The sequence below is a fragment of the Ursus maritimus genome, unplaced genomic scaffold, assembly GCF_017311325.1.
Source record: "Ursus maritimus isolate PB19 unplaced genomic scaffold, ASM1731132v1 scaffold_7, whole genome shotgun sequence".
In the NCBI taxonomy this organism is placed as follows: Eukaryota; Metazoa; Chordata; class Mammalia; order Carnivora; family Ursidae; genus Ursus; species Ursus maritimus.
The window spans coordinates 5,143,717-5,171,443 of NW_024426885.1; the positions used below are offsets into that span (position 1 = coordinate 5,143,717).

Here is a 27,727-nt window from a genome sequence, read left to right on the forward strand (position 1 = left end):
CCCCCCCCCCCCCCCCGCCCTGCCCAGCCCCAGCACAGGCAAGGTGAAGGCCAGCAGGGAGGGAGCTGGGGTCTGGCAGAGCCGCCTGTGGATTAAGAAGTCAGAGGATGTCCAAGTCTTCTGTTTCTATGACTTTGGCTGGATCAGAAAAATTGACAAAATGGTTTATGTCTTTTCTATGGGGTTTTTATTTTTAAATCCATTTTTTTAAAACAGGATGATACTATATTGCTTTTCCAAGTATTCTGAGATGCTTGCAAGTTTCCAGAGTAGCTAAGACAGGAAAGGCTCCTACCAGACTGCTTTTTATTGCCGCATTTCTCAGAGCATGACAGGGGCAGCTGCCTGTCTGTCTGTCTGCTCAAGGGAGGCTGGCTGCAGAGCTTGCCGCTCGGCTCCCGGCACGTACGACTGAGGAAGGCAGCCCCAGCAAAGAAAGCATCCAAGGGCAAGAAATGCACCCTTAATTCTATTCCTCGATTACCCCCCCATAAGCCTGACCAGCACCTGGCTGGGCTGGGCAGGGGGGCTGCGCTGGCAGCCACTACGGAGCCGTGGGCAGTTTGGTGGGCAGGACGTGTCTCAGGATGTGGTGGAAACCGCTCATCTCTGGCCAAGGATGGCTGCGTTGGAACAGGGGAAACCTGTCCTTGAGGAGGGGGACACCTCCGCCCCCGACGCGACAGCCCTGCCTCCTGCCCTGGCTGTGCTTCTCCCCTGGGCCCGGCAGCAAGCACGCACAGACCTAAAGGCTCCCGGCAGAGCGCGGAACAGGAAGGATGTGCGGCGAGCCAGACAGGTTCCTGTCATTTTGAAGTATAAGTTGTGTGAGTGGTAAAAGAGGAAGCCTTTCACTTAGTACGAAACTTTGAGCTCTCACAAGTGTTTGCTTCTCAGAAAGACTTAAGAGTGGCGTAAGACTTGGGAAGAGACGCCTGACGATGCATCCGAAATTCTTGCCACTCGCTCTGACTGTGATGAGTCACAAGCCCTGAAGCGATCAAGCACGGCTCAAGGGTTCTGACCTGCACGACAGGTCCTCCGGTGCAGCCGGCAGGAGGGCACCCTGGTCCCCAAGCCTGCTCCCTGGGAGCAGCTCCCGCTGGGCTGGCCGCCCTGGGTCCCCACATGCCGAGGGGTCAGACCAGAGCCCAGAGGTTGCGTTCCCTTGGTTTTGCCAGGTTTGCACCTTGCTGGGGGAGGCACTGATGCATGCAGCCCAGCCACAGTGGGCACGGGGGGCCAGCACGGAGTGCAGTCGGAGCCCCTTTCTGGGGGACTCTCAGTCTCTTACAAGCCTCCAACCACATGAACAAGAGAAGGAAAAGCTCTGCTGTGTAAATTAAGCATAGTGGCTAAAAGCACAGACTTGGAGGCAGACCAGTGGGCTTCAAACTCCATCAGTGGCTGGAGTCGCCACTGCTAGTGTGTGACCTGTGTCCCCTTCCCCCATCTGTAAAATGAGGATGACCACAGTGCCTCCTTTGTAGTGTGAAGTGGATAAAGCCAATTCATATTTGCAAAACACTTGGAAAGGTCCCTGGCATATGGTAAAAGCACTAAATAGTGTTTGCTAAGTGAGCTAAGTGTGTGAAAAAAGAAGCGAGTTCAACAGGAAGAGCAACAGAGAACTGTAGAGAACGGCAGACAGATGGAATTGGGCCGAGAAAGAACCCAAAATGGTGCCCTACATTGGACACCTGGTTCCTTAGGAAGGAGAGGAAAGTGGTGTGCGATGTGAGACGCGGAGTACTTTCCACAGCGCGCCTTTCGTTTGCAGGAAGATGGAAACCGTGTGCGCCCTCACCCCCTTCATGCCAAGGGCTGGGATTTAGATCAGAAACCTCGCTGCCTCTTTTTGTCAACCCATTGCTTCCCTCTGAACAACAGGGAAAGGGGGCCCTGAGTCACCTGCTGTGCCTGACATCTCCAGCGTCCAGGGGCAGTCAAGGTTAGGACCCACCAAGGCTCCCATGGACCACCGCGGTGGCACTGTGGTCTGTGGTGCCTGGCCTCGGCCCCACGACGCTAAGACTCGTGAACATGGCTCATGAACAGCATCTCAGGCCTGCCACAGGGCTCGCAGTGCCAGACAGTTTGCATCATTACATACCGCAAGCCACTCTTTCACCATCATCTTGATCCCAGGCCCCACTCAGAAACTTCCACAAACTCTTAGCAAAAGCCAGAGCAAAGCTTCCTGTCCCAGACTGCCATTCCAGGCTTTGGGAGGCTGGGCACCTTTCCAGCTTCTCCTGTGATTTCTCTTCTGTCCAAGGCATGGCTATGTCTGCACGGCCTCTGGCCTGCCATTCGAATTCTGGCCTCCCAGCCTTTGCTGGGTGAGCCCTTTCTCCCCACCTCCTCCCCTGACTGTCTCCAGCTTACCTTTCTTGGCCAAGACCAATGACCACTCCTTTAAGATGTAAGTCTTTGCTAACAGTTTCAGATCTCAGGAAGCCATAGCAACTCTCTCTGATGACTTTGACTTTGGACTGGACTTAGGCTCCAGCTCTGTCTTAGGACATCATGAGTACTGTTGCCCTGTGCATTACCTAACCCTCTGTGTGTGGTGTATGGCTGCAGGTGTGGCCTCTATGGCAGCCAAAGTTGAATCTCATTGGCCTCTGGGTGGCTCTTCTGTTGCCCTACCACATTAAGGCTAGATTGTGTTCACAGCAGGTGAGCAGGGCGTTTGGTGATGAAGCAAACTCACGAAGGCTTACTCACCCTGACATTTCCAATTACTGAAAGGAGGTTGCTGGCTTACTGGCAGAAGGACTTCCGAGGGGGCTGAGGTCCTTCCAATCCCACTTCCCCAGCAGGCGTCACATACATCTTACTCACCCTGCCTGTGAGCCTGTCACAGTTGGACAATGTGATGCAAAGACACCCACCTCCCCTTCTGCAAGGCGACCCACTTACCATGGTCCGGACGCCATATTGCTTTTCCACTTTCTCCTTCAGCTGTTTGAAACAGGCTTCCATTCTCTCATGAAATGGCCTCAGTGCTTCTGTGACTTTGTCTCCATGAATCCTGATCCCTTCAGCCAAAAATGGAATCTGAAAAACGTAGCAGTCAACACTCCTTATTTCCTGGTTAATGGCCTAGAGAGGCGCGCGCACCAGGCAGAAAGTGGCACTTTGTGCAAAATGCAACTGCTCTGTTTCCAAATCAAACAGTGAATCAAGGTCATCAGCAGGCACGTGACCCCCGAAGACTAAAATGTTCAAATTAAAATCATTTGTGTTTTAAATTGGACACGTTTAGTGCAGTGCTCAGCACACGATGGCCGCTCAGTGACTCTGCCTGACTCCCATCGGCCGACCAATCCCAGAATAGACTCATCAGTGCTTTCCACATGAATTTGGGAAGAACTGCAGCTTGAATCTGTTTAGCTGTAACTTGATCTACTAGCATAGGGTCATGTCACAGTGCAAAGATTATTTTTAGCCCAGAATATTGCCTTTATAGGCAATTGAGAACCCTATTCTAAAACTTAAAAATCTAATTATATGTTTGCTATAGTCCTGAAGGATCTTCTTATTTGGAAAGGAAAACCAAATTTATTCTTCCTTAAAACTAAAAATAATCACTTCTCTGCCAACACTGCTGTCACAAAATATCCATGCCAACACTTCACTTCCAAGCGCGGAGATGTAGCTGACCTTTAAAAGCGTCGCAGGGAGACATTTTCATTCCCCAGCCCCAGAGACCCTCTAAGAATCACTGCTGGTGGGGGCTGGAGGGGGCTCTAAGGAGGGCTTTCTTTCCCCAGCTTCTGCTTTCTCCCAATGCTCGGACCAGAAGTTAGACATTCTTCAATGCAATCAAGCTAAGAGGCTTCCTCTTAATAATTTATAATTAAATCAAAATACTGATTAAAAACAGATTTCCCTAATATGACAGAACACCAACCTAAATGAGCAGATTTATTAGGAAGCAGGATAATAAGTACACAATTGAATTTCATGTGAACAAATTCGAGAAATCTTATCAAGATGAATCAATGCATAAAATGTATTTGGTTGCCATTTAGAGCACGCAGCTGTTGCCTCTTGTGGTCTCCAGGGAAAGAAAGAAGTGAGGGCTCCCATGTCACAGCCCACCCAGCAGCCCACCCAGCCTGCCCTCGGGCTACACGGGCACAAAGCTGGTTTTGCTGACAGTTGGGCCTACCCCCAAGGTTCGGGCCAGGCATCCCCTCTCGGCTGGTTACCCCCGAAAGGACAGTGTGCATGCAGGTGAGCCTTCACAATGGGTGGGACGTTTTAATATTCCATATGAGTTATTCTTGCAGACGGTAGCTTCCCCGGAGCTAGCCGCAGTATTGTCAAGTTCAACAGTAGAAAATGCTCACATTAATCCTTCTGCTTCCTGAGTTCTGCCTTGGGGCATGGCACAGGCAGGCTGGGGACAACTTTTGGTGGGACGGTAAACGTGTTGGATCTATCTGGGTACGGAGGCGAGTATGGGGGTGCTGTCTCAAGGTTAAGACACAGCCACTTGAGATCCTGCAACCATTTTTCTGTAGAATGGACCTTTTTCAAATATACAAAATGCAATCCACATGTCTCTGCATTTTTTTTGTTGTTGTTGGTTTGATTAAAAACCTTAATTGGCCAGATTCTTTGACCTCAAAGAAGCTACTTGCTGGACTCAAGTTAAGACCATTTGGTTTAGGTCCCTGGGGTTGCATGAACTGCAATTTGGCAGGCAAAATTTATGGGGTATGAGAACTGATCACTTCAACAGGTCCCTGACATTGTCTGATACAACCTTCTTCTGGGTTGGGATCTGGTCTCTGTTCTGTGTCTCACTGGGGCTGAGCCACAGCTCTGCATGAAAACATGCTCTGTGCTAACACTCCAACATATTGGGTGCTTAACACACAAACACAAGCCACGGAATGAGGTCTGCAGTGATCTTTGGGGACCCTGTGGTTCAGCGAGTTCCAACCTGGATGAGAATCAGAATCTCCCAGGCAGGTTCCTGAACCCCACCCCAGGAGCCCTGATTTGCTCTGGGGTAGATCCCCGGAATCTGCATTTCTTAAAAGTTGCCCGGAGCCCCGAGCGGGGAGAGGGGAGTGGACATCCCCAAAGTCACACCTTGGGTTGTTCGAAGCAAGCACGCAGCCTGCTCTCCAAAGACGCCCTTCCGAACAGCGGTGCTGCACGTGAGGTTCGCTCCTGTGTGTCCCCTGCCCAAACGCATGGCCCGCCAGCAGCACAGAGCATTAGGAAGCACTGCTCAGCACTCGAGGAGCACCACCCCCGGTGACAATGGTCACGCCTGTCATCAGTTGGGGATGACGAGTGAGTTGGGTCTTTATCTTTGTGCATTTCAAAAGAGACACAGGCATACAACCCAGCGGTGTCCTATGAGGCTGTAGGATTCATCTCTGGGCGCTGGCGGGGACGCTAAATAAAACAGCTGCATTTGGGGAAGGCTGGAGCTGTGCCCTTGAGGACGGGGCTGGGGCTCACTCTGACCTGGTGTCAGCTGTGAACTCAGAAGGGGCCCCACACGCCTGCAGCCACTGGCTCCCAGCTGGGGGGAGCAGGTCAGCACCGCCCAGGGTTTGGGGATGACAAGAGCAGAGCCAAGAGCTGCCTGGGACTTAACAACCCGCCATCACAAACGATTTCAGCACCAAGATGTGCTTATTGCACTTCAGTGATGGAAACTCTGCCAACGAGTCCTTGGGATTCCCCAGAGAAAGCCTCACTCTGCCCTGACGGAGTTTCCAGAAAAAAACCAAACCAAACAAACTAACAAACGAAAACATAAGACAGCATCCTGATAACCCCAAACTTCTTATTTTTAATGACCGCATGACTCTATCACTGATACTAAAATATGGGTTTCCAAACATTTGCAAATGAAAGCGAAATCACAGGTAATGTTTTGAATATGTATTTTTCATCACTCTTTGACTTAATGAAGTTGCTAGAAAATGGATTCTTTCTTTCAGCTTTCCTGTGAGCTGCTTTAAAATTCATCCTTTAATATAGTTATTAGGGGTGATGACATAGTGCTGACATAAAGTTCTCTCTGGGGAACAAATTATTTTTCTCTGTAGGACTTGAAACTCTTAAAATCCAATTTGCTGTAAAAGCTTACAAGAAAAAAAAAATCAATACAACTTTTGCAGACCAAACTAGTTTTTGTGTGGCAATGATTTTATAGCCTTCAATGGAGTTTGAATTTTGTACCCTTTGGTTTCTACATCTAAAATGGAATCATTCCGGATTTTGAAGCCTCTCTCTTTTTGGAAACAGAGGGAAATGGTCTAGATGAGGCTCACATTCCATGCAGAGAACGGTCCTTGGCCAGTGCGGTCCCTGGAGCCAGCCCCCAGGGTTTGTTATCACGGAACAATCCCAACGCAAACAGATGTCTACAGATTTGTGCAAAGTCACACCCATTAGGATGGTGATTGTAAAAAAAAAAAAAACAAAAAAAAAAAAACAAACCAAAACAAACCCAGAAAATGACAAGTGTGGACAAGGAGTTGGAGGATGTAGCTCCTCACAAAATTAAAAAATAGAATTACCGTTTGATCCAGAAATCCCACTTCCGGGAATACACCCGAAAGAACTGAAAGCAGGAAAATGAACAGCCACGTGCGTAGCCATGTTCGCAGCCAAACAGTGGAAGGAACCGAAGCGTCCACAGACGGATGAGTGGACAAAGAGAATGTGGTCCGTCCACACAATGGAGTCTTAATCAGCCCCACAAGGGAGGAAATTCTGACTCAGGCTACAGCACAATGAACCCTGAAGACACTGTCCTCGGTGAGCTAAACCTGTCACAAAAGCCGTATGACTTTACCGCATGACTACTTACGTGAAGGACCTAGAACAAATACCCATGACTCGACGTACTTGAAGTACCTGGAACGATCAAGTTCACAGACACAGACGGTAGAATGGTGGTTTCCAAGCATGGGGTGAGTGGAGAGTTAGTGCAGAGATTTTTGGCAAGCTGGAAAAGTTCTGGAGATGGATGGGGGATGGTTGCACGACAATGTGAATGTGCTTAATGCCCCCACACCATACTCCAAATCGGTTAAGATGCCACATTTTATGTGATGTCTACCTTTGTACCATGAAATATACATAGATTGGAAGTGGGCTTGAAACCAAAGCTCAGCCCCACTCCACCTACGAGGTCACACGGGTCAATGTGCTGATGACGGAGAAGCCACTGGGTTGAGGCTCTGGGAGGGCCAGGGTCAGAGTGCCTGCAGAGATGACTCCTCAGAGGAACAGCCTCACTTGCGTCAGGGCCCCAGGTGGCAGCCTGAGACTCCTCCCCCTCCGCCCGCCCCATCCCCGGCTCAGCAGAGTGGCCTGGAGTCCAGCCGCCAGGCACAGGGTGACCCCGGCTTCGCCCTCCCTCAGGTCTCTGTGCTCAGCCTGCTGTGTGGGGATTAGATCAGACAGCACCCTCCTCACCTCCCACACGAGAAAACAAAGCCCGAAACAGTGAGCTGTCCTCCGTACAGAGCACGTATAGACAGAGCCCCACGAGAACCGGGTCTGGGTATCCCCTCCACCACCAGGCGCTCAGAGGCTCTAAGACACAGACATGTGAACCAAACAAGTCACTTCCAACTGGACACAAGACACCCTCCAAACCAGGTCCTCCTAACACCAGGTCCCTCTCAGGTAAGACTCGGCGGCCTCAGGAGCACGAGTAGAGAAGCACCATAATACATGGAATTACAGCTGGGAAAACACAGATGTGGAGTCCCCAGCCCTGGCCACCACCACAGAGAACGTGAGGGGTGGGTGCTCTGCGGTGGCCCACCAACACCTCCCACAAGGACAGCACTGGCCTGAGTGCCTTTCCTGGGACAGGCTGGAGCCAAGCTCTTGAAGACATCACCGTTCTCACCTTGCCTCTGATGTTCTGTCAATACCAGACAGAGATCTTCCAGCAGAGACAGACCAGGCTCATAGGCAAGAGAGGGTTCAACTTCATGACTGCAGCCAGGAGCTGAGTTCATCATGGCATTGGGGGGTGGGTATCAGGGGACACATGTGGCTATATGCACTGTGGCAGATGTCCCAGGCCTCCGTGCTGGCTGGCATGGGTGCTGAGATGGCCCAGGCGTCTAGCCTCAGGTGCGGGTCTAGCCTCCCCGCTCTAGCCCCGAAAGGCTGCCATCGCACGCTTACCTGCCACGCAATGAGATCCTTGAGCTTCTCAATCTTTTCATGGGCCTCTGGGTGCTCCTGCAGGTACCGCTCTGTAAAGAAGGCCTGGTGGAGACAGGAAGGGCCACTCAGTACACTGCTTACCCTGCCCCATTTCTGCACACGGACTGTGCACCAGCCCCGTGGGATAGAGCCATGCGTAAAACAGACCCACCCCCCGGGGGATGGACCGTCCCCAGCACTCAGGGCTCAGGGTCTGATTAGGTCAAACAACAAATGGAGCGAACGGGCAGCCAGGAGGGGCATTTTGGGTAGCACCTCTGTCCTTGGAATCCAGCAAAGCCACAGCTGACCTGGGTGCCTCAGTCCGCTGGGTGGCAGCCCCCCAGCGGCTCACACGCTCCCGACCCCCACCCTGCACCCACCCCAGGGCCTGTCCTACACCTAAAGGCTTCTTACAGCTAGAGCTACCTCTCCGTCCAGGGCAACAACTCCTCTTGGCCTGTTCTCCACCTCAGCTCTTACTCTGTCTGGATGAGGGGTCAGCAAACTTTTCCATGAAGGGCCTCAACACTGCCACTGTTCTATCAGGAAAACTAAGTAATGAATGGCCGTGGCCAAGCTCCAAACTCGATATCAAAAAGAGAGAGCAGACCGTAGTGCAGACCGCTGGTCTAGACCACACCCCACGCCCTTCCACTCCTGCCCATTTCTACCGAGAGATTTTCCGGGGAGATCAGCTGGCCTTCTCCCCTGTACCTGCCATGCCTACCTATCCCAAATGCTCTAATTCTTTTTTCTTTCACTAAAACTGTGTCTCTTGGCCTTTCATGACCCCAGGACTCTTGAGAGCCACCCACGGGCAGCTCGGCAGAGCTCCTTCAGCCCAATCTGGGGGGGGGCAACGCCCAGGAGAGCCACACCTAGGGTCGGGCCTTGACCTTCCACAGCTGGCAGGGGCCACCTCTAGGAGCTCCCAGCCTTTGGATCAGTCAGTCTGGGATCAACCAGTGAGACCAGGGTAGTTTCTGGGCTGGGAGATAACGTGTCTGGAAACAGTCTGTCCCAGGACAGGGCTGTACCACTGGCAGGTCACGTGCCTTCTCATAATTCGCGAAGCCTCCCATGACGGCAGGGTCCACGATGCCATTCAGGAGCATGGACAGGGGGTTGATGGGGAGGCTGGGGTCGTCCAGGTGCTGCTGCACCATGCTGTTCATCTTGTCGTTCGTCAGCTGCATGGTCTCGATGGCGTTCTCCAGGGGGCTGATCTCCACCTGCGGGGGAGGAAGATGTGACTCCAGGCCAGCACAGGGTCTCCTGCTGACTCTCTGGCCTGTGGGACCCTGCCAGAGGAGGAGCATTGCCAAGTGCGGCCAGGCTTCCTAGTCCTCCACTGCACCTTTTTTCTCAGGGGGGTTTTCGGGGGTGTCTCTTATCACCCAAACAAGAGTAACTGGGTATTTTAGTATCGTGCATTTCCAATAGGTGCGGCCCTCACATGCAAATTCCAAAGGGATAACACAAGGCTGTCTGGTTCTGAGGCGTGTGTGTGTGTCTGTGTGCGTGTGCGCACACGCATGTGTGTCTATACACGTGTGCACGTGCGTGTGTATGTGCGTATGCATACACATGTGGTCTGCTTCTTTTAAAACGGGTAAGATTTTAAGGAATTCTGAGTAATCCATCACCGTCCCTGAGGCAGGCGGCCCGGGCACTTTGTGAGCCCCCTGTATCTGCTTGGTCGGGGAAGGGCCCTCCCCCCCACAGCAGACCACATACTCTCTTACGAAGGAAGAGCTCCGCTGCCCCGGGGGAGCATATCGCCACTTCCAACGGTACCTCCCCGGCCTCATCGGAACACCTATCACTGGTCAGCAGGACCTTCAGTGCAGGAGGCAGGGGACCACCGCCCATCCTGCTACTGCTCTCCTTCCTCTGGGGGCCCCTCAGCTCCCTGCAAGGCCCAGCCGAGCACGCCTCTCTGGCTCAGCACTATAAGGTGCCATGAAAACGTGGCCGGGTTTAAAACAATAGCAACCCCTTCCCACCAGGCCCCACTCTAACAGATGCTCAGCTGGGCCACAGAGCCACATCCAGGGGTGGTCTCAACACATGATCATTTCGGTCCTCCCAAAGGAGGTAGGAGGGGTCTCTACCCATGCCTGGGAACCCTAGGCTGTCGGTAGCAAGGGACGAAGCAGAGCAGCTTGCTTTTTTCCTGCTGCAGTCTCTGGGGGTTGTCTGCCAGGCCGAGGGAAGCAGGGGGAGCAGGGACTTGAGAACGGACGACTCTGCTCACGGCTGGTCCCAGATTCTAGAGGGATGCTTGGACTCACTCTGGGGGAAGTGCCTGGTAGCACCTCAGAGTCACTGTGGAGGAGGCCCCCTGCTTGCTCACCCCGTGCGGACTGGGAGCTGATGGACAGGCTGTCACACACAGAAAAGTGACCACCCCGCTGCCCCTGGCCGGCCCCGTGCCCGCACAGCGTGTACTGCAGGACTGCTGCTCCCACGCGGTCCCACACGGTCCCTGGCGGGCTCAGAGCCTGGAACGCAGCATCCCAGGCACACGCCTTCGCCAGACCCACCCTCCAGGGCAGTATTCCATTCTGACTGACGGCTAACTCCCTGCTGCTGATCCCGTTCGCCTCAACAAAGAATAATTTCCTCTTTTCATCCAACAACAGGGCTAGCTGCCACCCTTTGGCCATCGCACGGCGGCCTGTCCCGGGAGGCACGCACAAGGCAAGGGCAGGTGGGATGGGTGTCGAGAGCAGCTCTCGGTTACGCGCTCTGGGATTATTCGGCTTCTGGCCTCTTAGTTTGTTAAAAATGGCAAAGAGCGCCCGTGGCAGAGCCACATCTTCAGAGAGTCAGGGCTCACCCCCTCCACCTCTGAGCTCTTAAGCTCCTTCCTCTTGAAATCTGGCTGGCTCACGAAATCCCAGATTACTGAGGGCTTTGGGCAGAGGCTCATTAGGAAGATTAGTGCCTGTTTACGCAAAGTCCCCCCATCCCGTCCTCTCAGGCACGTACATCACCAGCCTATAAAGCTTGCGTTTCTGCCACCTGCCACATACCTTCTGAGCCCTCCATCCATCGGGCCTGCCTGGGTGCTAGGGGGGCACTGAGCAGGCGCTCCCAGAGCAGAAAATGCAAGCGACCAAGGCAGGGACAGGAACAGAGACCCAGAGCTTCAGAGAAGCAGGAGGGGGCATCTGGGATGGGGGGTGGGCGGGGATGTTGGCTCTGAGCTCAGATGGGCACGGATGACAGACAAGAGAGGCAACAGGGCTGGGAAGAGAGGTTCCAGCCAGGTTCTGGAACCAAATCGGGAGTTTCCAAGGGGACTCACTGAAAACTAAATGGGAGGCACCACCCCTTGGAGAAGATCCTTCTGGCTGAACACAAAAGGCCTTGAGACGCACGAATCAACATACACATTTCAATCAGATCTCTTTATACCACTCCCTCGCACTTCTGTGTGTTCAGGAAGAATCTGCCACGGGCTCGGTTCACGTAGATGAAACTGTCCCATAGCTCAACGCGAGGGAAAGCAAAGTTTAGCTAATGAGATGCGAGTCATTATTTCTTTAAAAAAGTGCCAGTGAGGGGTCTATTCTCAAGCTATTTTTACTTGAAATGAGCAAGTACTATTAATCAAGTTGTTTGTCATGTAAATGGCAATAAAAGCATCAGGAAGAAAGATCTTAAAAAGTGTATGTAAATTGGAACTTGTCTTAAACTTTTCATTGAGTTAACAGAAAGAGCTGTCAAAACAGCACAGCGATGACTAGATTTAAATATTTTGTAAGAAGAAAGGAAATCTTAATTCTGGTTTTCTTGTCAGCCAGTGCGGTTCTGATTACACAGCATTTCTACGACAATATTCGTGAACTGGGAGAGTCTATGCCCCAGGCAACGGGCAGGGTGATGATGGGTTAAGTCTTGTCTGACCTGAGGTTCCAGTGCCCACGCCGCACCCTGTAACAGAGGGGAACACGCAATCCCTTCTGGCGGGTGTACTTACCATGAATACGGATTTGACCTCAAACCACCTTAAAATTCCAGGTAATTTGTACGCCGTGGTGTATATGGTTCTCTCGATCCACATGTTCTGCAAGGGGACACACACACGGTACTCATCAGAAGGACGGCAGCACGTGGACAGCTTCTGCCCTAGTGGGGACTGACCCGTCTCTGGGAGGCACGTTCTCTAGGACATCTCCCCGGGAGGAGTCGCATGCGGCCCTTTTGTGTGCCGTCCCTCGCATGCCGTGCTCTGCCTGTGAGTCAGATGGTCACACAAGACACAGCAGTGTCCCCTGCTTTTGCTGGCCAATGGTGCCAGCCTCCTGGCATTTGGCAAAGAAAATACAACAGGAGAATCAGGGAGAATTCCATACATCAAAACAAGGGAAGCTCCCTCTGAGCAGAGACTGAAGAGGCTCCAAGGAGTTCTACATTGGCCTGACTTTGGGTTCAACAGACACCCAGAGGTGGAAAGGCATTAAGGAAAACCGGGTTTTGTAAAACATGACCACTCCCATTCTGATATGGATCAATCAGTATTTTAGGCTTCAATTTGTTTCTTGCACAACTGATCCCTATTCACATTAGAAAATGAAGATGGGAAAAAAAATCCCCCACCACCCAGAGATGGTAACTTAAACATTTCAGTATCTATTGTTCAAGACCCTTACTAAGCATTAAAAAGCATGTAGATGCATCTGTTCAATAAAATACCATTTGTAATCCATATTCTTCATAGAGTAGTATAATGCGTGTGGTGGGAAACTGCTTCAAGCCCATGAGCGTCACCCCTCTGCGCCTCTTTCGGGCTGCAGGGAAGCCGTGGCAAGCTAACAAGCAATGGCTCTTCCCCCATCGGCTCCTGCCTGGTGTTGACTTCCGGCCACCATCTCCCTGTCCCAGGTCATAACTAGGCCGTGCAGGTGTGTCGGGAGTGGTCTGGGCACAGTGGACCGTCAGCAAGTCCAGGGAGCCGCACTGGATCTTAGAGAAGCATCTATCCTCCAGCTCTGAGACTCCAGAGGGGAGAAGGAAGGGGACCCGGCCGAGGCCTCCTGTCTCCCCAGCTAGGAGGCTCCCCCAGGTGCTTGCCCTAGAAAACAGCAATGTGCCCTTTCAGAGCATCGGGACCGCACCTACCGGGTCTCCCCAGAGACCAACACAGCCTGGGCAGGGGCCTTGAGCTCCTTCAAGGGCTTTCTGGACAACCAGTACGGGCTAACTCAGACACTATCTGTCTCCCCCCTCCTCAGCCGCCCTTCTGCCCAGAGCGTCACCCCTTGCTGAGCGGCCACGCTGAGTGCTCGGCCTGGCAGGGCAGCCTCCCCAGCGTCCCGCCCGCAGAGCCAGGCCACCTGCAGCAGGACCGAGCCCGGCTTCCCATTGCTGCAAAAAGCCCCATGCTTATCTGGAAGCTTTAGGCTTTGTCAGGCGTGTGAAGGACTAAATCCCGTGGCTTCTGAAAGCCTCATCCAAGTGCGAGGGCCTAACGGGGCCATTAGGGGATTTCAGGGCCATTTAGAAGAAGCACAGCCTTGGAGGCTTAGTGCAGCCCCAAATGTCAGGGGTCTCGGTTATTCTTAGCTCTGCCCCAATTGGCTGCACCCCCGTCAGCAATTTGCTTGACCTCCTTGAGTGTCTTTCTTTATGGTATGAGAATATATACAGCTGCTGGATGCGAGACGTGGGCGGGAAATTCAAGGACGCCCTATAAATCCCACAGTCCAGAGACGCTATATAAATGGTTGCATTGTTGGGCCCCACGAGAGACCACTCAGAAAGCCGCCCCCTTAGGGCTGGTCTCTTGTCCCTACCCTTACTATTAGAGACCACATCGCAGTGACCAGTTACCAAGTAGGGTATCCTGGGATGCTGGCATTAACCAAGAAATAGGGTCTTTGTTTTGAGATAAGCGGTGTGGGAAGTGGGAATGACTAGAGTTTCCGGAATTACAAGCTTGTAGCAGACTCCTGGGAAATGGCTTGGGTGGGAAGGGCCTTTCAGCGCTAGGGAGGGGGCCTCTCAGGCATCACCCCAAGGATCAGAAGAATCAGAAGAAATGGAGGGCTTCAAGGGGAGGCTGGACAAAAGCACCCCCAGCTTCACTCTGGGTCAGGTCACCTTTGACCTTCTGTACCCCCAGACACCTCCTGACTACAGGCAAGGGGATGCAGTCCCCAGCAGAGCAGCTGGTCCTCCTTGGGGGTCCCCGCGGCTAATGGGTCCTGGAAATACAGGCCTATGTAGGGATTCCCAGAGGACGTTTGCAGGGTAGGAGGGAGAAATGTTAACATTTTAAAAAGCTGTGCTTTATTTCAAAGAATTGATTTATTCTTTGCAAATGGAAACCATTAAACCAGTTGTATGTATCTTTTTTAAAAAGCTGCAAAAATTTCTGTTAATATTTCCATGACTCTAATCGAGGGGACAACGTATGATCACCTTTTTAGCTGGCTGTCACAACTGGGGAGGTGCTACTGGCATCTAATGAGTAGAGGGGTCAGGGACGCTGTTCAATATCCTTGGAGGCAGAGGGCGGCTCCATCACAGAGAATTACCCAGCCCAGGACTCCGTGGCACCCAGGAGCACCTGCTCTGGAGCCCTGTGCCCCAGGGAAATTCAGGTGCTGGACAGGGAGTGTCTGGGTCTCTGCCCTGCTCACCTCTGACTGCTTGTCATCGGCAGAAAGCCACGTAACGTGCTTGATCCCTCTGTGTGCCTATTTGCGTTAGAGACACGCAGGGTGTTCGGGGCACTGGGGCCCAGAAGAAAACTCAGGGAAGCCAAGGAGGGAAGCGAGTATGCCAGGAGGGTAAGAAGCAGGGTCATAGCACTTGTCCCGTTCTGCTAGCATCCTACGGCCTTAGCGACACCATCTGTGAGCTATTCATCCTTTTGCTACATTTGAAGGGGTTAGGATTTGGTATTTGGATTTCTGCACACAAGGCACAGGGCATCTAATACTGCACTGTGGTGGCCTCTGAGGCCAGTTTTCCACAGGCACTTTTGTTGGTAGTGGAACGAGTTCTTTGGGGGGTTTTAGGTTGTTGGGTTTTTTTTTTTACCGCAAATTCATTGTCTGGGTTTTTCTCTCCCTTGCGGATCGGCCGAGAATATTCAAATCGCTGGACCTCGTTCACCCTGTAAAAACTGGATAGAGACAGACAGATCGTTAGACATTCAACCCCCAAAGCAGCCAATATGCTTTTAGATGTGGGGTCTGGCCTCCTGATAGGTCACTGCATCCCTTCAAATATCTGCAACCTTGACCCGGAGCGATAGCTGCGGCTTTCTCTCCCCGCCGGCGTCAGAAGACAGAAGTCGGCAGGTGGAAAGATTACCTTGAGTTTTCGCCTCGTCCCCGTCCCCGCAAACCCTCTGGGAGAAGAGATGCTGAGTAAGAGCGAAGCGGGCATAGGCAGAGAAAAGGTGAAGCGAAGGAGAGCGGCAGCGGCCGGAGTCCCCACGCCTGCGTTTACTGCTCCAAAATCTCAATTCATAGCTTATTAGTTTAATTGAGTGAGTCAACAATTAATTTATTAAAACAATTTTTATTAAATTTTTTTAAAATTATGTTTATTATTTTTAAAAAGACCTTCTATACCTTAGTTTCAGATCTACAAAAGGCAGACTCTGCAACCACAAAGGGCAGCACGCACGACAAGGGTGTACTTTCTTTTCCTGGGGAAGGGGCGGGCTGCACACGTATACCAGAGGCAGCCTCGTTCTCCTCGGCACTGAGACGTAGGCCGCCTCCCACGTCACAGCGCAACAGCGGAGCGTCAACTACGACTCACTCCTGGCTTTAATGCCTCTCGGAAAGAAACTGGTGCAAAACATAAAACAGGTGCCTTGTGGAAGCCATTGCCATCAATAAACAGAATCCTAGCTCACTTTCCGTTATGGCTAATAAGAGGTTAGAGAAAGGAGAGTGAATTTTGAGGAAGAACACAACCCACCAAACTTCAGGATATGAAATATGCAGATTCTGAGCAGTACTAGGCCACTGAAGAGGTTAATTTCTTGACCAGAACATGGATCACATAGAAAAGAAACTTCTTAACATCAAAGGAACATCTAAAGCAGAGTCTCTCTCTACAGCATCGCTAGGTCAGGGGCAGCTCAACGGAGAGGCATAAACCCTCAAATTCGGACAGCTGACCAGTGAGTCTCAAAATCTGCCTCATAATCCCACGCTATATAATTGTGGTGTTGCAGGGGTCTAGGGGTTCTCCACCCAGAAAAGCCAATGTCCCAGTCCCTTTTCCTGCCTTACAACATGCAAACACTCCGGCCTTCCCCAGGCATGCGACTCTGATGTGCTGGGTTTGGGGCTGGGCTGCAGCCCCCCCTGCTAAGCTGTGCGGGGGGGGATCCTCCCTGCTGGCAGGTCATAAGGAGACCAGAGCACCCCCTCTGTCCTCCCGAGTTTTCCTCGTCTCCCCACGTCAGGCAAGGAATAGTTTTTCTACCCTCTGGCAACACAAACTAACTTCTTCCTTCACTGTTTTGATGCTGGATGCTTCCCGTGTTCTTCTGAGTAAACAGAAAGAACATCTGGAAGGCTGATCAAAGGCTAAAACCCACCCTCTCAAGGGTGACGTTCTTAGCACACAGCCCTTCACTGTCCTCACGGTGGTGGGAGAAATGGGATGCTTACCTTACAATCTGCTCCGACACAGGCCTGTGAAATTTCGGGGGCAGATCGAGTTTGGGCTTTACGGTGAAGCACTGAATATCTGAGGGCGAAGGGGTTAAGGATCACCAGGCAGGGTGGACATCAGCTGTGACGGGGCCCCCAGGTCCACCCAGCCACCCAGGTGCACGGCGTGCTGATCCTATCACGTTCCATAGGGTTGGCGGAAAGGATACACTGGCCAGGAGAGTTTTTAATATCGTCGCCTGGTGGAGATGTTGTCTTCATTTTCTCAGCGTTTGGGAACTGAGTTAACAACCGAGCTTCAAAATCTTCCCTGCGTTCATACTCTTTCCCTCGGTAAATGAAAACTTTCCCCTGGAAACAATGACATTCATTAAATACCACCACGGGGAAGGCCAGGACCAGTGCTCGCACAAATGCCTTGGTCTTCAAAATATGCTTGAGAGGGTTTTTTTTTGGTTTTTAAAAGTCATTGAATTGAAGAACAGCTTGTAATTGCACTGGCCTTATTAATCAAGGACGCGCAAACACGAGCCACATAAGTTAATAGAGTTTAAGAAGTACTGAACACAACATTGTCCGCTGATGTATTTCAGTCTTAACAGTAACAATCAATTAAAAAAAAACAGGAAGAACCAAGGGAGCGATTGGGGCCCACCTTCCAGGGGGTGTGAGGCAGCTAGAAAGGGTAAAGGCACCAGGGCAAGTGGGTCATGGTCTCCATGTTTTTCTTTTCGGGCAGGCCCTAATTAAACAGCTTTCATCCTCCGAGAGGAATTTAAGAGAGCACGAGATTGAGGTGGGGCCTCAACGCTCGGAGCCTGAGCACGACGTTCCGAGCCATCTCAGGACACAGTCAAGTGAAGGACTGAACCACAGGGAATGGGGTTGAAACCAAAGGAGAGAGGCATGAGGCCCATGGCCTCCCTGGTGGGGAGAGACCAGAGGGGGATGGCAGGACTTCCCTCACTGCACGTCAGCCTCGTGTGGAGAATTACCCACTGCTGAGTGAAAGGCAGAACATCAGAGTTCCTCTAAAGGCTGGCTTTTGTCCATCTCCAGTGACACTTTGTCACCTCCATAAATTCCTAGTTGGAGAGTCCAACTGGGGGTGGTTTCCGACGGCGAGGTGACCTTGGGGTGGGTGTTAGGCAGGTGAGTATTCTTCCTTACACAGGCTGCCCTGTTGAGGCCATTTCTGACCACGTGTGACACGGTCCCTCAGGAAATGTACCTCTAGTGAATTTTCTGATTCTAAGAGGTGACAGGTCTCTGTACCTTCACAGATTCAACAGCGTGTTCTGAGTTGTCAACTGAGTCACAGAAAGGTGGCCATGGGTAGTGTGATGCCACCGCAGGCTCCTGAGACTACAGCCCCCGCCTCCCGACATCCTGCCCACCCCACCCTAGGGCTGTCTGATCCTCAAGGAAAAGTGCAACAAGGAAAAGACACCACAGGATCCGAGAAATGGGAGGCCGAGAGCTGATGCTTTTCCTCACGGGATCTGCTGTTTCAATCCAGGGACACTGAGCCCAAGGCCCCAGACTGGCTGGCCATGAGTCAGGTGCAGCCAGATGCCAGAGAGGAGGAGAGACAGACAGCCAGACAGAATAGCATTCCGCTGGATATTTTTACACTTATCTCCTAGAGACGAAGTGTGAAGTCAAATTAAAATTTGTCTAATTAATGAATTTTCAAAAGATAAAGAGAGATCCTATGGTACTCAATTTATTTCCTTCCCTAGCCCCAACTTATTGTGAGTCCCTATAAATCACTAAAGAAGGAAGAGTTTAAGAATTGAATATTTTTTTCACTTTGTGCTTAGGTATGTCTTAAAGTACCCATTATGGAAGAAAAATGTTCTCTTTCCCTAAAAAAATAATGTCAAGCAGAAACCAAAGTAATATGTAGTCTTAATTAGAAATATAAATACACAGTGTGGGCATCTTTTAAGGCTATATAAAGCCAAACATTTCAGAAATTCAGGAAGATTTAATGTATAACAGGCTACTATGAACTCGTATGCATTTATTATGCTTTACTCCAGAAGACATAATAATAAAATGTATATAAAGCCTTTAATAGAAAAATACTAGTGAGTTATAGATGAAAACACTATGAACATTTTCTAGAAATGTCAATTATTTTGCATTCTGAAGCAGTCCCTTCAAATATGAAAATAAGAGGGAAATGTACATACAGTCGAAGATACTTATTCCTTGTAAGAACCATAAATATTAACATGAAGGCAAAGGACAAAAAAACAAAAAAAACCCAATGAGACCAATTCTTAAAGAAAAACAAAGCAAAAGGGACAGTCAGTTCTCAGAGGCATTAAATAACCAAACACTTCACCCACTTTTTTGTAACTGCTAATGTCATTGTCAGATTGACCCCTGACAGGTGATCTGTGAGGCGTAATAAATACATTGCTATAGTCTCGCAAAATTATTCAGCTGTTGCGGGGACGTGAGTTTAATATTAATCAAGCCCGTTAAAGTCTTCATTCGCACTTTGCATTTTGTCCTTTTGACGGGGGAGATGACCCAGTGAGGTCCCTGGAACACACATAGCGTGTGCCCTCCCAGCACATGCCAGGCATCAACTGGCTCGGGGACTGCAAAGTGCCCGCCCCGCCCCGCATGTCAGGATGCCAGGGCAGAGCCATAGTCAGCGGCCATAAGTCACAGCACCATCCACAGAGGGCCACGTACACACTGTTAATGACTCAGCACAGCACAGGTCAGCCATGATTTACGGTCAGTCTCTCTGTTTCTTAGAGACACACACCTGGGGACACACCCACGGATTCATATGCATGAATTAAAGCCTTTAACAACATCGACTCCAAGCTCATAATACTCTTCAGCTGTTTTTTTTTTTAATTTAAAATAGAGTTAATTTCAAAAATCTTCCCTAATTTAGGGGAAGATTTATAGCTTAATTTATAACCAAACGTCCTTTAGTCATTCTTTGGCAAGAAGACTTTCTCCAGAATCTGGGTTTCTGATCGACCACTGTCTTAGGCATGTCCTACCACAGCCATACAAGGAGAGAGGACTGACCAGCAGTGACAGGGCGGCATCAGATGCCCCAGTCACCCAGGACCCCGAGGGAGTGCATAAAGCAACAGGTCACCTTCTGGAGCAGACCAGGCCTGCGAGGCTCACTTGTGGATGTCATATAAACAATGTCAGGTCCTCTGCAAGTAAGTCCTTCCTGTTGGTGGTACCATGAAGGGTTGTCTCATCCTGTCAGGTGCAATCAGAACCACCAGGGCCAAAGGAACACACTCTGGGATGAGGAAAACCTCCTAACTGGACCTAACTGCTCCAGACAGCTGTGTTCTAGACAAGAGATCCCCCAGAGAATCACGCATGGTCTCCCAGCGTAAGAGAAAACCATGTGTCTTAAAAAAATATCCTAAGAAATGACAGGAAATCATGACCCACTGATCAATGGCATCCAAGAGAAACTTTAAACAGTTCTACTGGCAGGTCAAGCAGCATGTAGTTACATAATTTCTCCTCTGGCCTCACGAGTGCTAGGAAACGGGCATCTGGCTGACGATCACAGTATTTCTTCAATCGTGTGTCAGACAACACACACCTGTCTAAGGGATGGAGTGTGATTCAGAGTCCCCAGCAATGTGGCCACGAAATCCACTTACAATTGCTCATATAATTAAAAATGTACATGTTCATGGCAGTATTATTCACAATAGCCCAAACAACCCAAATGTCCATTGAAGGACACAATGGATAAATAAAACATGGTGTATCAGTACAATGGAATATTATTCAGCCATAAAATGGAAGGCAATTCAGATACAAGCTCCAACACAGATAAACCTTGAAGACACTATGCCAAGGGAAATGGGCCAGACACAAAAGGACAAACACCATATGATTTCACTTTACGAGGTACCCAGAATAGGCAAATTCCTAGAGACACAAAGTAGCATGGCGTTGCCAGGGGCTGGGAGGTGGGGTAATGCAGACTTAACTGTTTAATTGTGTACAGAATTTCAGCTTGGAGAGATGAAGAAGTTCTGGAGATGGATGACTGCACAATGATGTTAATACCACTGAACTGTACACTTAAAATCGGTTAAGATGGTAAATTTTAAGTTATTTGTATATTTTACCACAACTTAAAAAAACACACATAAATCTCCAGTTCTGTTTAGGAAAAAGCAGATGGAAAGTTTATATGCAATTAAAGAAAATACCATCAGGCCTTCTTTCACACCCTAAGCTAAGCACAGAGCTATTAAGAACACAAATTCAGACTCTGGCCCATGGATGCAAAGTCCAAATCATTCCTCAGAAGGGGAAGGGGCTCTCTGACCAGGGAGCAATCCTGGCTCAGATTAAACAGAATCAAAATTTACCCGAAGGAATGTGGGGAATCCTTGTCCGTAGTAGCCAACAGCGAAATAGTCGGGCTTAGGTCTTATCACTTTGACGATGTTTTCATAAAATTGAGCCTGTTTTTTCTGAAAGGAAGAAAGAAAATTTCAGGTTTGAATAGTATTCAGGTTCTTCTAGAATCTTCCAGTGGGTTCTTCAAGCTCTGGCAATTCCTGTTGGGTGGGAGGGTGAGGCTGTGGGAGGTGCAGTGCGGACACAGGCATCTGGTCACCTTGCCACATGGCTTTGACAGAATTTGTCACTCACCCCCAGTGTTTAGCAGGGAATCTGATCAAAAGAGCCAAATTCGGTAACCGGTAGGATTTATCCATGTTTCTGATAACCAAAGAGGTGCCACAGAAATGGTTTTTCTTTTGATTAAATAGCTGGTCTTAAGTATTTTACAACTGGTATCAATTAGATACTGGGATACATTAAAGAAGAATTTAAAAGGACAGAATTCTGGTCTAAATTAATGGCAGGAGAAAGGTCTGGGCTACTCTTCCATCACCAACCCCCCTCACCGATGGGGTCAGTTATAATCCAGCAGAGAGATTCTCAGAGACTCTTGGGCCATCAAGAGGACTGTACACATGGGGTCGGCGGTCGTTCACATGCAAATGCTCAGAGAAATCTTAGAGTCTGGTTTCCAGAGCTCAGCTGGGAATAAAAGTGAGTCGTCGTGGGCCAGAACCGGCCAGCAAATATGCCAAGACCATCCTCCTGGACAAAATGGAAGACCATGGTCAAGGCCACAGAAGACCCAAACAGACTCTCCAAGTTAAAACAGAAAGGGAAAACCCAGAAAAACAAGTGTGGATCGCCTGTGTTCATTTAACTAGAAAGAGAAGGAGACCTACCAGCAACTCGCTGAGTTGTTCGTAATCAAACATTTCGTTTTCATATTGTTCGGCAAGTTCTTTACCAAGAGCAATGGCCTCCTCCCACATCTGTGAGGAAAAAAGAAGGAAACGGAGAAACAGAAACCCAAAGCTAAATTGTGCAGTCAAGGAATGAAAATAGTAATACAAATGTTCATCATAAACAATTTGGAAATACGCTTTCCGAATCTGAAAACACTACAAGAATAATGTTAGAAAAATACAAGTATTGGGGCGCCTGGGTGGCACAGCGGTTAAGCGTCTGCCTTCGGCTCAGGGCGTGATCCCGGCGTTGTGGGATCGAGCCCCACGTCAGGCTCCTCCGCTATGAGCCTGCTTCTTCCTTTCCCACTCCCCCTGCTTGTGTTCCCTCTCTCGCTGGCTGTCTCTCTCTCTGTCAAATAAATAAATAAAAATCTTTAAAAAAATAATAAAAAAAAAAAAAGAAAAATACAAGTATTTTCTAGAGGCTCATGTCCTTTGGCTCATGACAGACGTCAGTTGACTAAACGGGTCCACTACTGGCTCATCAGTCATGTTGGCCTCTGCCCAGGGTCAGAGCGGTCTGCCCGCCGGTTCTGGCCTGCTCTGTCCACTCTCCTGATGCCAGATATGGCTGCCGAAGCCCATGGGCTGGAGCAGCAGGGGAGCCGGGGGAAGGAAGCACCATGCACGAGAGGCTACAAGGAGCCTGGTTTTGCTACTTTCCCAAATCGTCCCCTTGAATAAACACTGGACTGTCAGAAAGAACAGGATACATTTCAACTCTAAATTAGAGCTCGCGAGGAGTTGCTTTCTGTGTGCAAATACTGTGAGGCTATAAAGCCTGCCAACATTTTGGGAGGGGGAACTTTTTGTGGTAGTAGTTTGAAAGGGGATTTCCAATCAGGTAACTGATTTATTAGAAAGCTGATAAACTTTGACATTACGGAATAATTTGTTGATGCCTATGGTAAGGCCTGAATTTCCCTTATTTTTCTTGGGAAAAATAATGGTTTACTCCAGAAGAATAGGTCACATATGGAGGAACCATCTCCTCCAGGAAGCCTTTGGGTGTCAACTCTCCTTGTGCTCCCACGATGACCCAGGATCCCCCAACTTCCAAGCTTCTGGTTATGTAGAGACACTGGAGTACTTCTTTGTCATTCCTCCTCAAAGACCACAAGCCACTTGAGGGACGGAACATTCATGAACACCACTGGACCCCAGACGAGGGCCAACTCAAGAATGTTTATCAGAAGAACTGAAGGTTGTTGACTTCAAATCAGGAAAGCACCACACCATCCCACATACTGTCCCCAGCCAGGAACCATCCGTTTCCTGATTCCCACAAGATGGTAGCGCTCAAGTCAGGACAAGTGATTCCAAGCTTGCTCTCTGTCCAGCAAGTCCCTTGCCTTGTCAGGTGGGACTTCATTATACCCATTTTGCAGATAAGGAAGTTGGGGATCAGACAGGTCAGTAAGTTACTCAAGGGCACAGAGAGGTGTACGTGGCCTAGCTTGATCTTTTTCCAAAGTTTTTGCTTTTGATGACTGCCTTAGTTTGGGTTGTTATGATAAAGTACCACATATGGGGTGGCTTAAACAGCAGACATTTATTTCTCACAGTTCTGGAAGCTGGGAAGTCCAAGATCAAGGTGCCGGCAGATTGAGGGCTTGGTGAGGGCTCTCTTCCTGACTTGTGGACCAGCACCTTCTCACTGTGTGCTCACAGGACCTTGAGAGAGCTCTTTCTCGTCTTAGAAGAGCAGGAATCCCATCATGGGGGCCAACCCTACTCATGACCCAATATAAACAGACTTACCTCCCAAAGGCCCCATCTCCAAATACTATCATGTGGCGGATCAACATATGAATTTGGTGGTTGGGGATGTGTGTGGGGGGGAAGAATGCAAATATTCAGCCCATAGCGACGCTATGCTAGCACTTCCAGCTTCTCCCACCCCCTCCTACTGAAAGGATACTAGGCTGGTCACCAACTCCAGGCTCCCACTGAGATCACAAACTGCCAGGTCCCCTCCTGGCACCCATGTCACTGAGGACTTGCCTGCGAGTTGGTCTTTGCTTCTTACTAGAATGACCTATCGAGGTCTTATGTATTACTGAACAGCCCAAAAGAGTTAAAATACTCTTTATAGCTACTACTTAAATAAACCATCTGCTATTTTTTTATAAGGAAAAAAAGCTATTCTGGAATAAGAGTTACACTTTAATACCCTGCAAGACAAAATAAAAATAAGCCCGGAGTAGAAAAAGATTTCTGAGATGGGACCAGCGCCCAGGGAAGAAAGAAAGTGGCCAAGATGCCCTGCCTGGGTCCACACACCTGTTCCCCTTCCCAGGGCTGCCACTGTCTCCACCCTGCAAGAGCTTTCAGGGCTGCCCTGCATTCTCTGAATATTTTAATCTGCTGCTCGAGATCCTCCCCCATCCTCTGCCAGGGCCCAAGCTCACGTTTCTGGGAAGGGGAAGCCTCTCCCACTTTCAATATTTCTTTTAAGCTCCAGTGACCAATTCCTCCCTTAGTGTATTTCCATTTCAAAGAAACATTACTTTTACTTGTGACTCTCTGTCACGAGACTTTTCTTTAAGTTTTCTGCAAGTGAACACACACTCTATTAGCTGCCTAGAATGTTTGGGCATCTAATTTATTACCGAGTAAGAGCTTAATCTGTTTTTATCCTAAATGACAGATGAGATGCTTTAGATACATATTGAAAGTAATTGTTTTTAAAAGAAATGTTAGTCTTGAATAAATATGTTATCCAACTCACTCTGAGACGACATGGTTGTGTTTTCTATCAGATTTTCTATAAATACACCTTCTCCCCATTCCTCCCCCCAGGGTCTTAACGGAGTCTGCATTAGGGAGATTTTCGTCTACTTTTAAATGGATAGGGCTCTAAGGAGTGTGGGCAATTCATATTTCTGATGTGAACACCCTGGAAGATATTTCAGTACCAGGGAGAAGACAGATTCAACGCGATCAAGATTTAGATCACCTCCGTTAAAGAATCGCTTTAACCAGTGGGTGTCCTCCCTTAGCTCCTGGGCCAGGCTACGAGGTTTAACACAGCCCTGAATGAAAAAGCACCAGGTCCTCACACAACCTTGTTTTCTGATTAAAATCCTAATCCATTTTATTGCGTTCTTAACATCGCTAGCTACTTGCAGCACGGAGCGTGTCCGTCCCACCATCTCTTTCCATCAGATGATCTTAGCTCCCACGTGCTCTTGAGAGGACCATCTTTGCGCCATCATTCTGGACCTCCAAGTTTCAGGAAGTCCCATTTCTTCAAGTTTCATGAATACAAACTTTTGTTTCTTCTTTTTAAAAAGATTTACTTATTTGAGAGAGTGCACAAGCAGGAGGGGCAGGGAGAGGGAGAGAGAATTTCAGGCAGACACCGTGCTCAAGGCGGGGGCTCGATCTCACAACCCTGAGACCATGACCCAAGCAGAAACAACAGTTGGACACTCAACCGACTGTGCCACACAGGCGTCTGAAACTTTTTTCTTCTTCTGATGAAAGTCCTCCCTTAGTTTCCAGACAGCAGTGGCTGTAGCGAGCAGACCAGCTATTGATTTCCTACGGAGAACTGTTCCGTCGATGGTGGGCCAGTCTGACAGGACGACAACACTGACCTCACTGGACAAGGGAGCTATGGCAGACGAGAGAGAAGACGCCAGCGAGGACAACTGTCCTTTACCAATAATTCAGGCTGGCGACGACTCACTGGGACAGTGTGGACAACTCTGGTTTAATTCACTTACTAGCTGTAAGTGAGTCTCACCAGTGAAGACATTTTTTTTTTAGGATTTTATTTATTTATTTATTTATTTATTTATTTATTTATTTATTTGAAAGAGAGAGCACGGGAGCAGGGGAAAGAGGGAGAAGCAGACTCCTCGCGGAGCCTGGAGCCCACCATGGAGCTTGATCGCAGGACCCCAGGATCACGACCTGAGCCGCAGGCAGACACTTAACGGACTGAGCCACTCAGGCACCCACTGTGAGGACGTTTTATGGGATGCCTGAGTTTCAGTCATTCCTTTACAATTCAGCTGTTTTTCCAGGCAGTTGTTGGGGGAAGACTCATATTCAACTACCTCTGAATTTCCCGTCCCACATAGGTCTTTGACGTTTGCATGGATGAGGGTGCTATGGTATGGAAGAGTCCAGAGCACCAGCTGAGGCCCCTCAGCCCAAAGGGGCGTGAAGTGGCCCAGAACTAGCTTTAGGTCTCGTCCAGTGAGCGAGTCCAGGAGCCTGCGAGTGACAGTCTCTTTCCAGCCCCTCTAGCGTGAGGGGAGGGAGTCCCCAGGGAAGATGTGTGTCATGAGAAGGGCCATGGTGATTCCAAGGGCTGTGACTCAGCTGAAAAAATAGAGACCCTGCAGTCATCGCCCTCTCTCTAGGCCTACTTGCTTTCCTGAGCCAAACCTCATCCTTGGTCCTCCTGGTATTTCCAGCTGGCGTTTGCTGATCAGATCTAAGGATCCACATTTTTCCAACGACTTTTCTCAGAGAGAGGGTCAGGCCCCGCCTTCCCAGCCCAGCAGGTGCACTCTCTCTCTGTGGTGTGCAGCCCAGAGCCGCCCGACCGGACAGTATCAATGCTGTCCTCTCCTTGAGGGTGCACGAGACGGAGCCAGCACCCGAGAAAGCTGGTCAGACGGGGCGCAAAACCAGCGGGACCTGGGACTTGGGCTGGGCTCAGGAAGCCTTTGTGATAAGGTTCTCAAACTGAATCAACAATAAACCCTTCCCCTCTAGTGCAGTCAAGTACTCAAGGAATCACTGCCCATCTAAGTCACGTTCATGAACGTGGCCTGTTTTTCCCCCACAGAAATTCTTTACCTGTCAGAACAGGAAACTATTTGCTCAGCTTCTAACACTCTGAAAGGGAAGTTGAGGAAGGAAACATATCTTTAAAACACAGAGGTTTTGCATTTTTTCTTCAGGCCAGCACATCTGTAGTTCTGTAAGACTTCGAAAAGCCTAAATCGGGCTGCAAAGAAGGGACATTGCTTCATTCTGCAGGTAGCTATCAGGCACCTATGATGCGAGCGGGCTCTAGAGAATAGGGGAGAGGGACACAAGTGAGTACAGACAGCTCTTTGAGGAACAGTGTAGAAAGGAAGAGACTGACAGACAGTAGCTGGAGAGAGGAGTCAGAACAAGGGAGAACTTCTTTTAAAAATGGGAGAAAAAAGGGCATGGTTGTAGGCGAATGTGTATTATCTATAGAGAAAAAGCACAGACACTGCAGGGGGCAGGACAGATGGGCTGGGGATGGGGCTCTGGGGCACAGGGTAGGTGTGGTGCGTAGGTGCCAGTCCAGGGATGGGGAAGGGGCTCTGGGGCACAGGGTAGGTGTGGTGCGTAGGTGCCAGTCCTCTGACAGGACGGAAGCAGAACATACAGGGACAGATACAGACCAGTGGAGGAGCATATGCCAGGGACACGTGGAGGGCAGAGTGGAGTCACATCGCCTGGGTAACCACTAGCTGGAAAGTCAACTACTTTGAAAAGAGAATTAACACGTGACAGAAACGGAGCCTC

The 27,727-nt window shown here is 49.7% G+C and overlaps 1 protein-coding gene across 1 annotated transcript in view; it reads right to left on the reverse strand.

Moving 5' to 3' along the window:
* DOCK1 (dedicator of cytokinesis 1) overlaps positions 1-27,727 on the reverse strand; it is a 495,125-nt gene that overhangs the window by 16,903 nt on the left and 450,495 nt on the right. Inside the window, 9 exon segments of the mRNA XM_040623969.1 lie at positions 2,926-3,063; positions 8,191-8,274; positions 9,270-9,446; positions 12,203-12,289; positions 15,271-15,355; positions 16,866-16,944; positions 17,078-17,219; positions 21,260-21,364; positions 22,139-22,228. Coding sequence (XP_040479903.1) covers positions 2,926-3,063; positions 8,191-8,274; positions 9,270-9,446; positions 12,203-12,289; positions 15,271-15,355; positions 16,866-16,944; positions 17,078-17,219; positions 21,260-21,364; positions 22,139-22,228 — 987 coding nt within the window.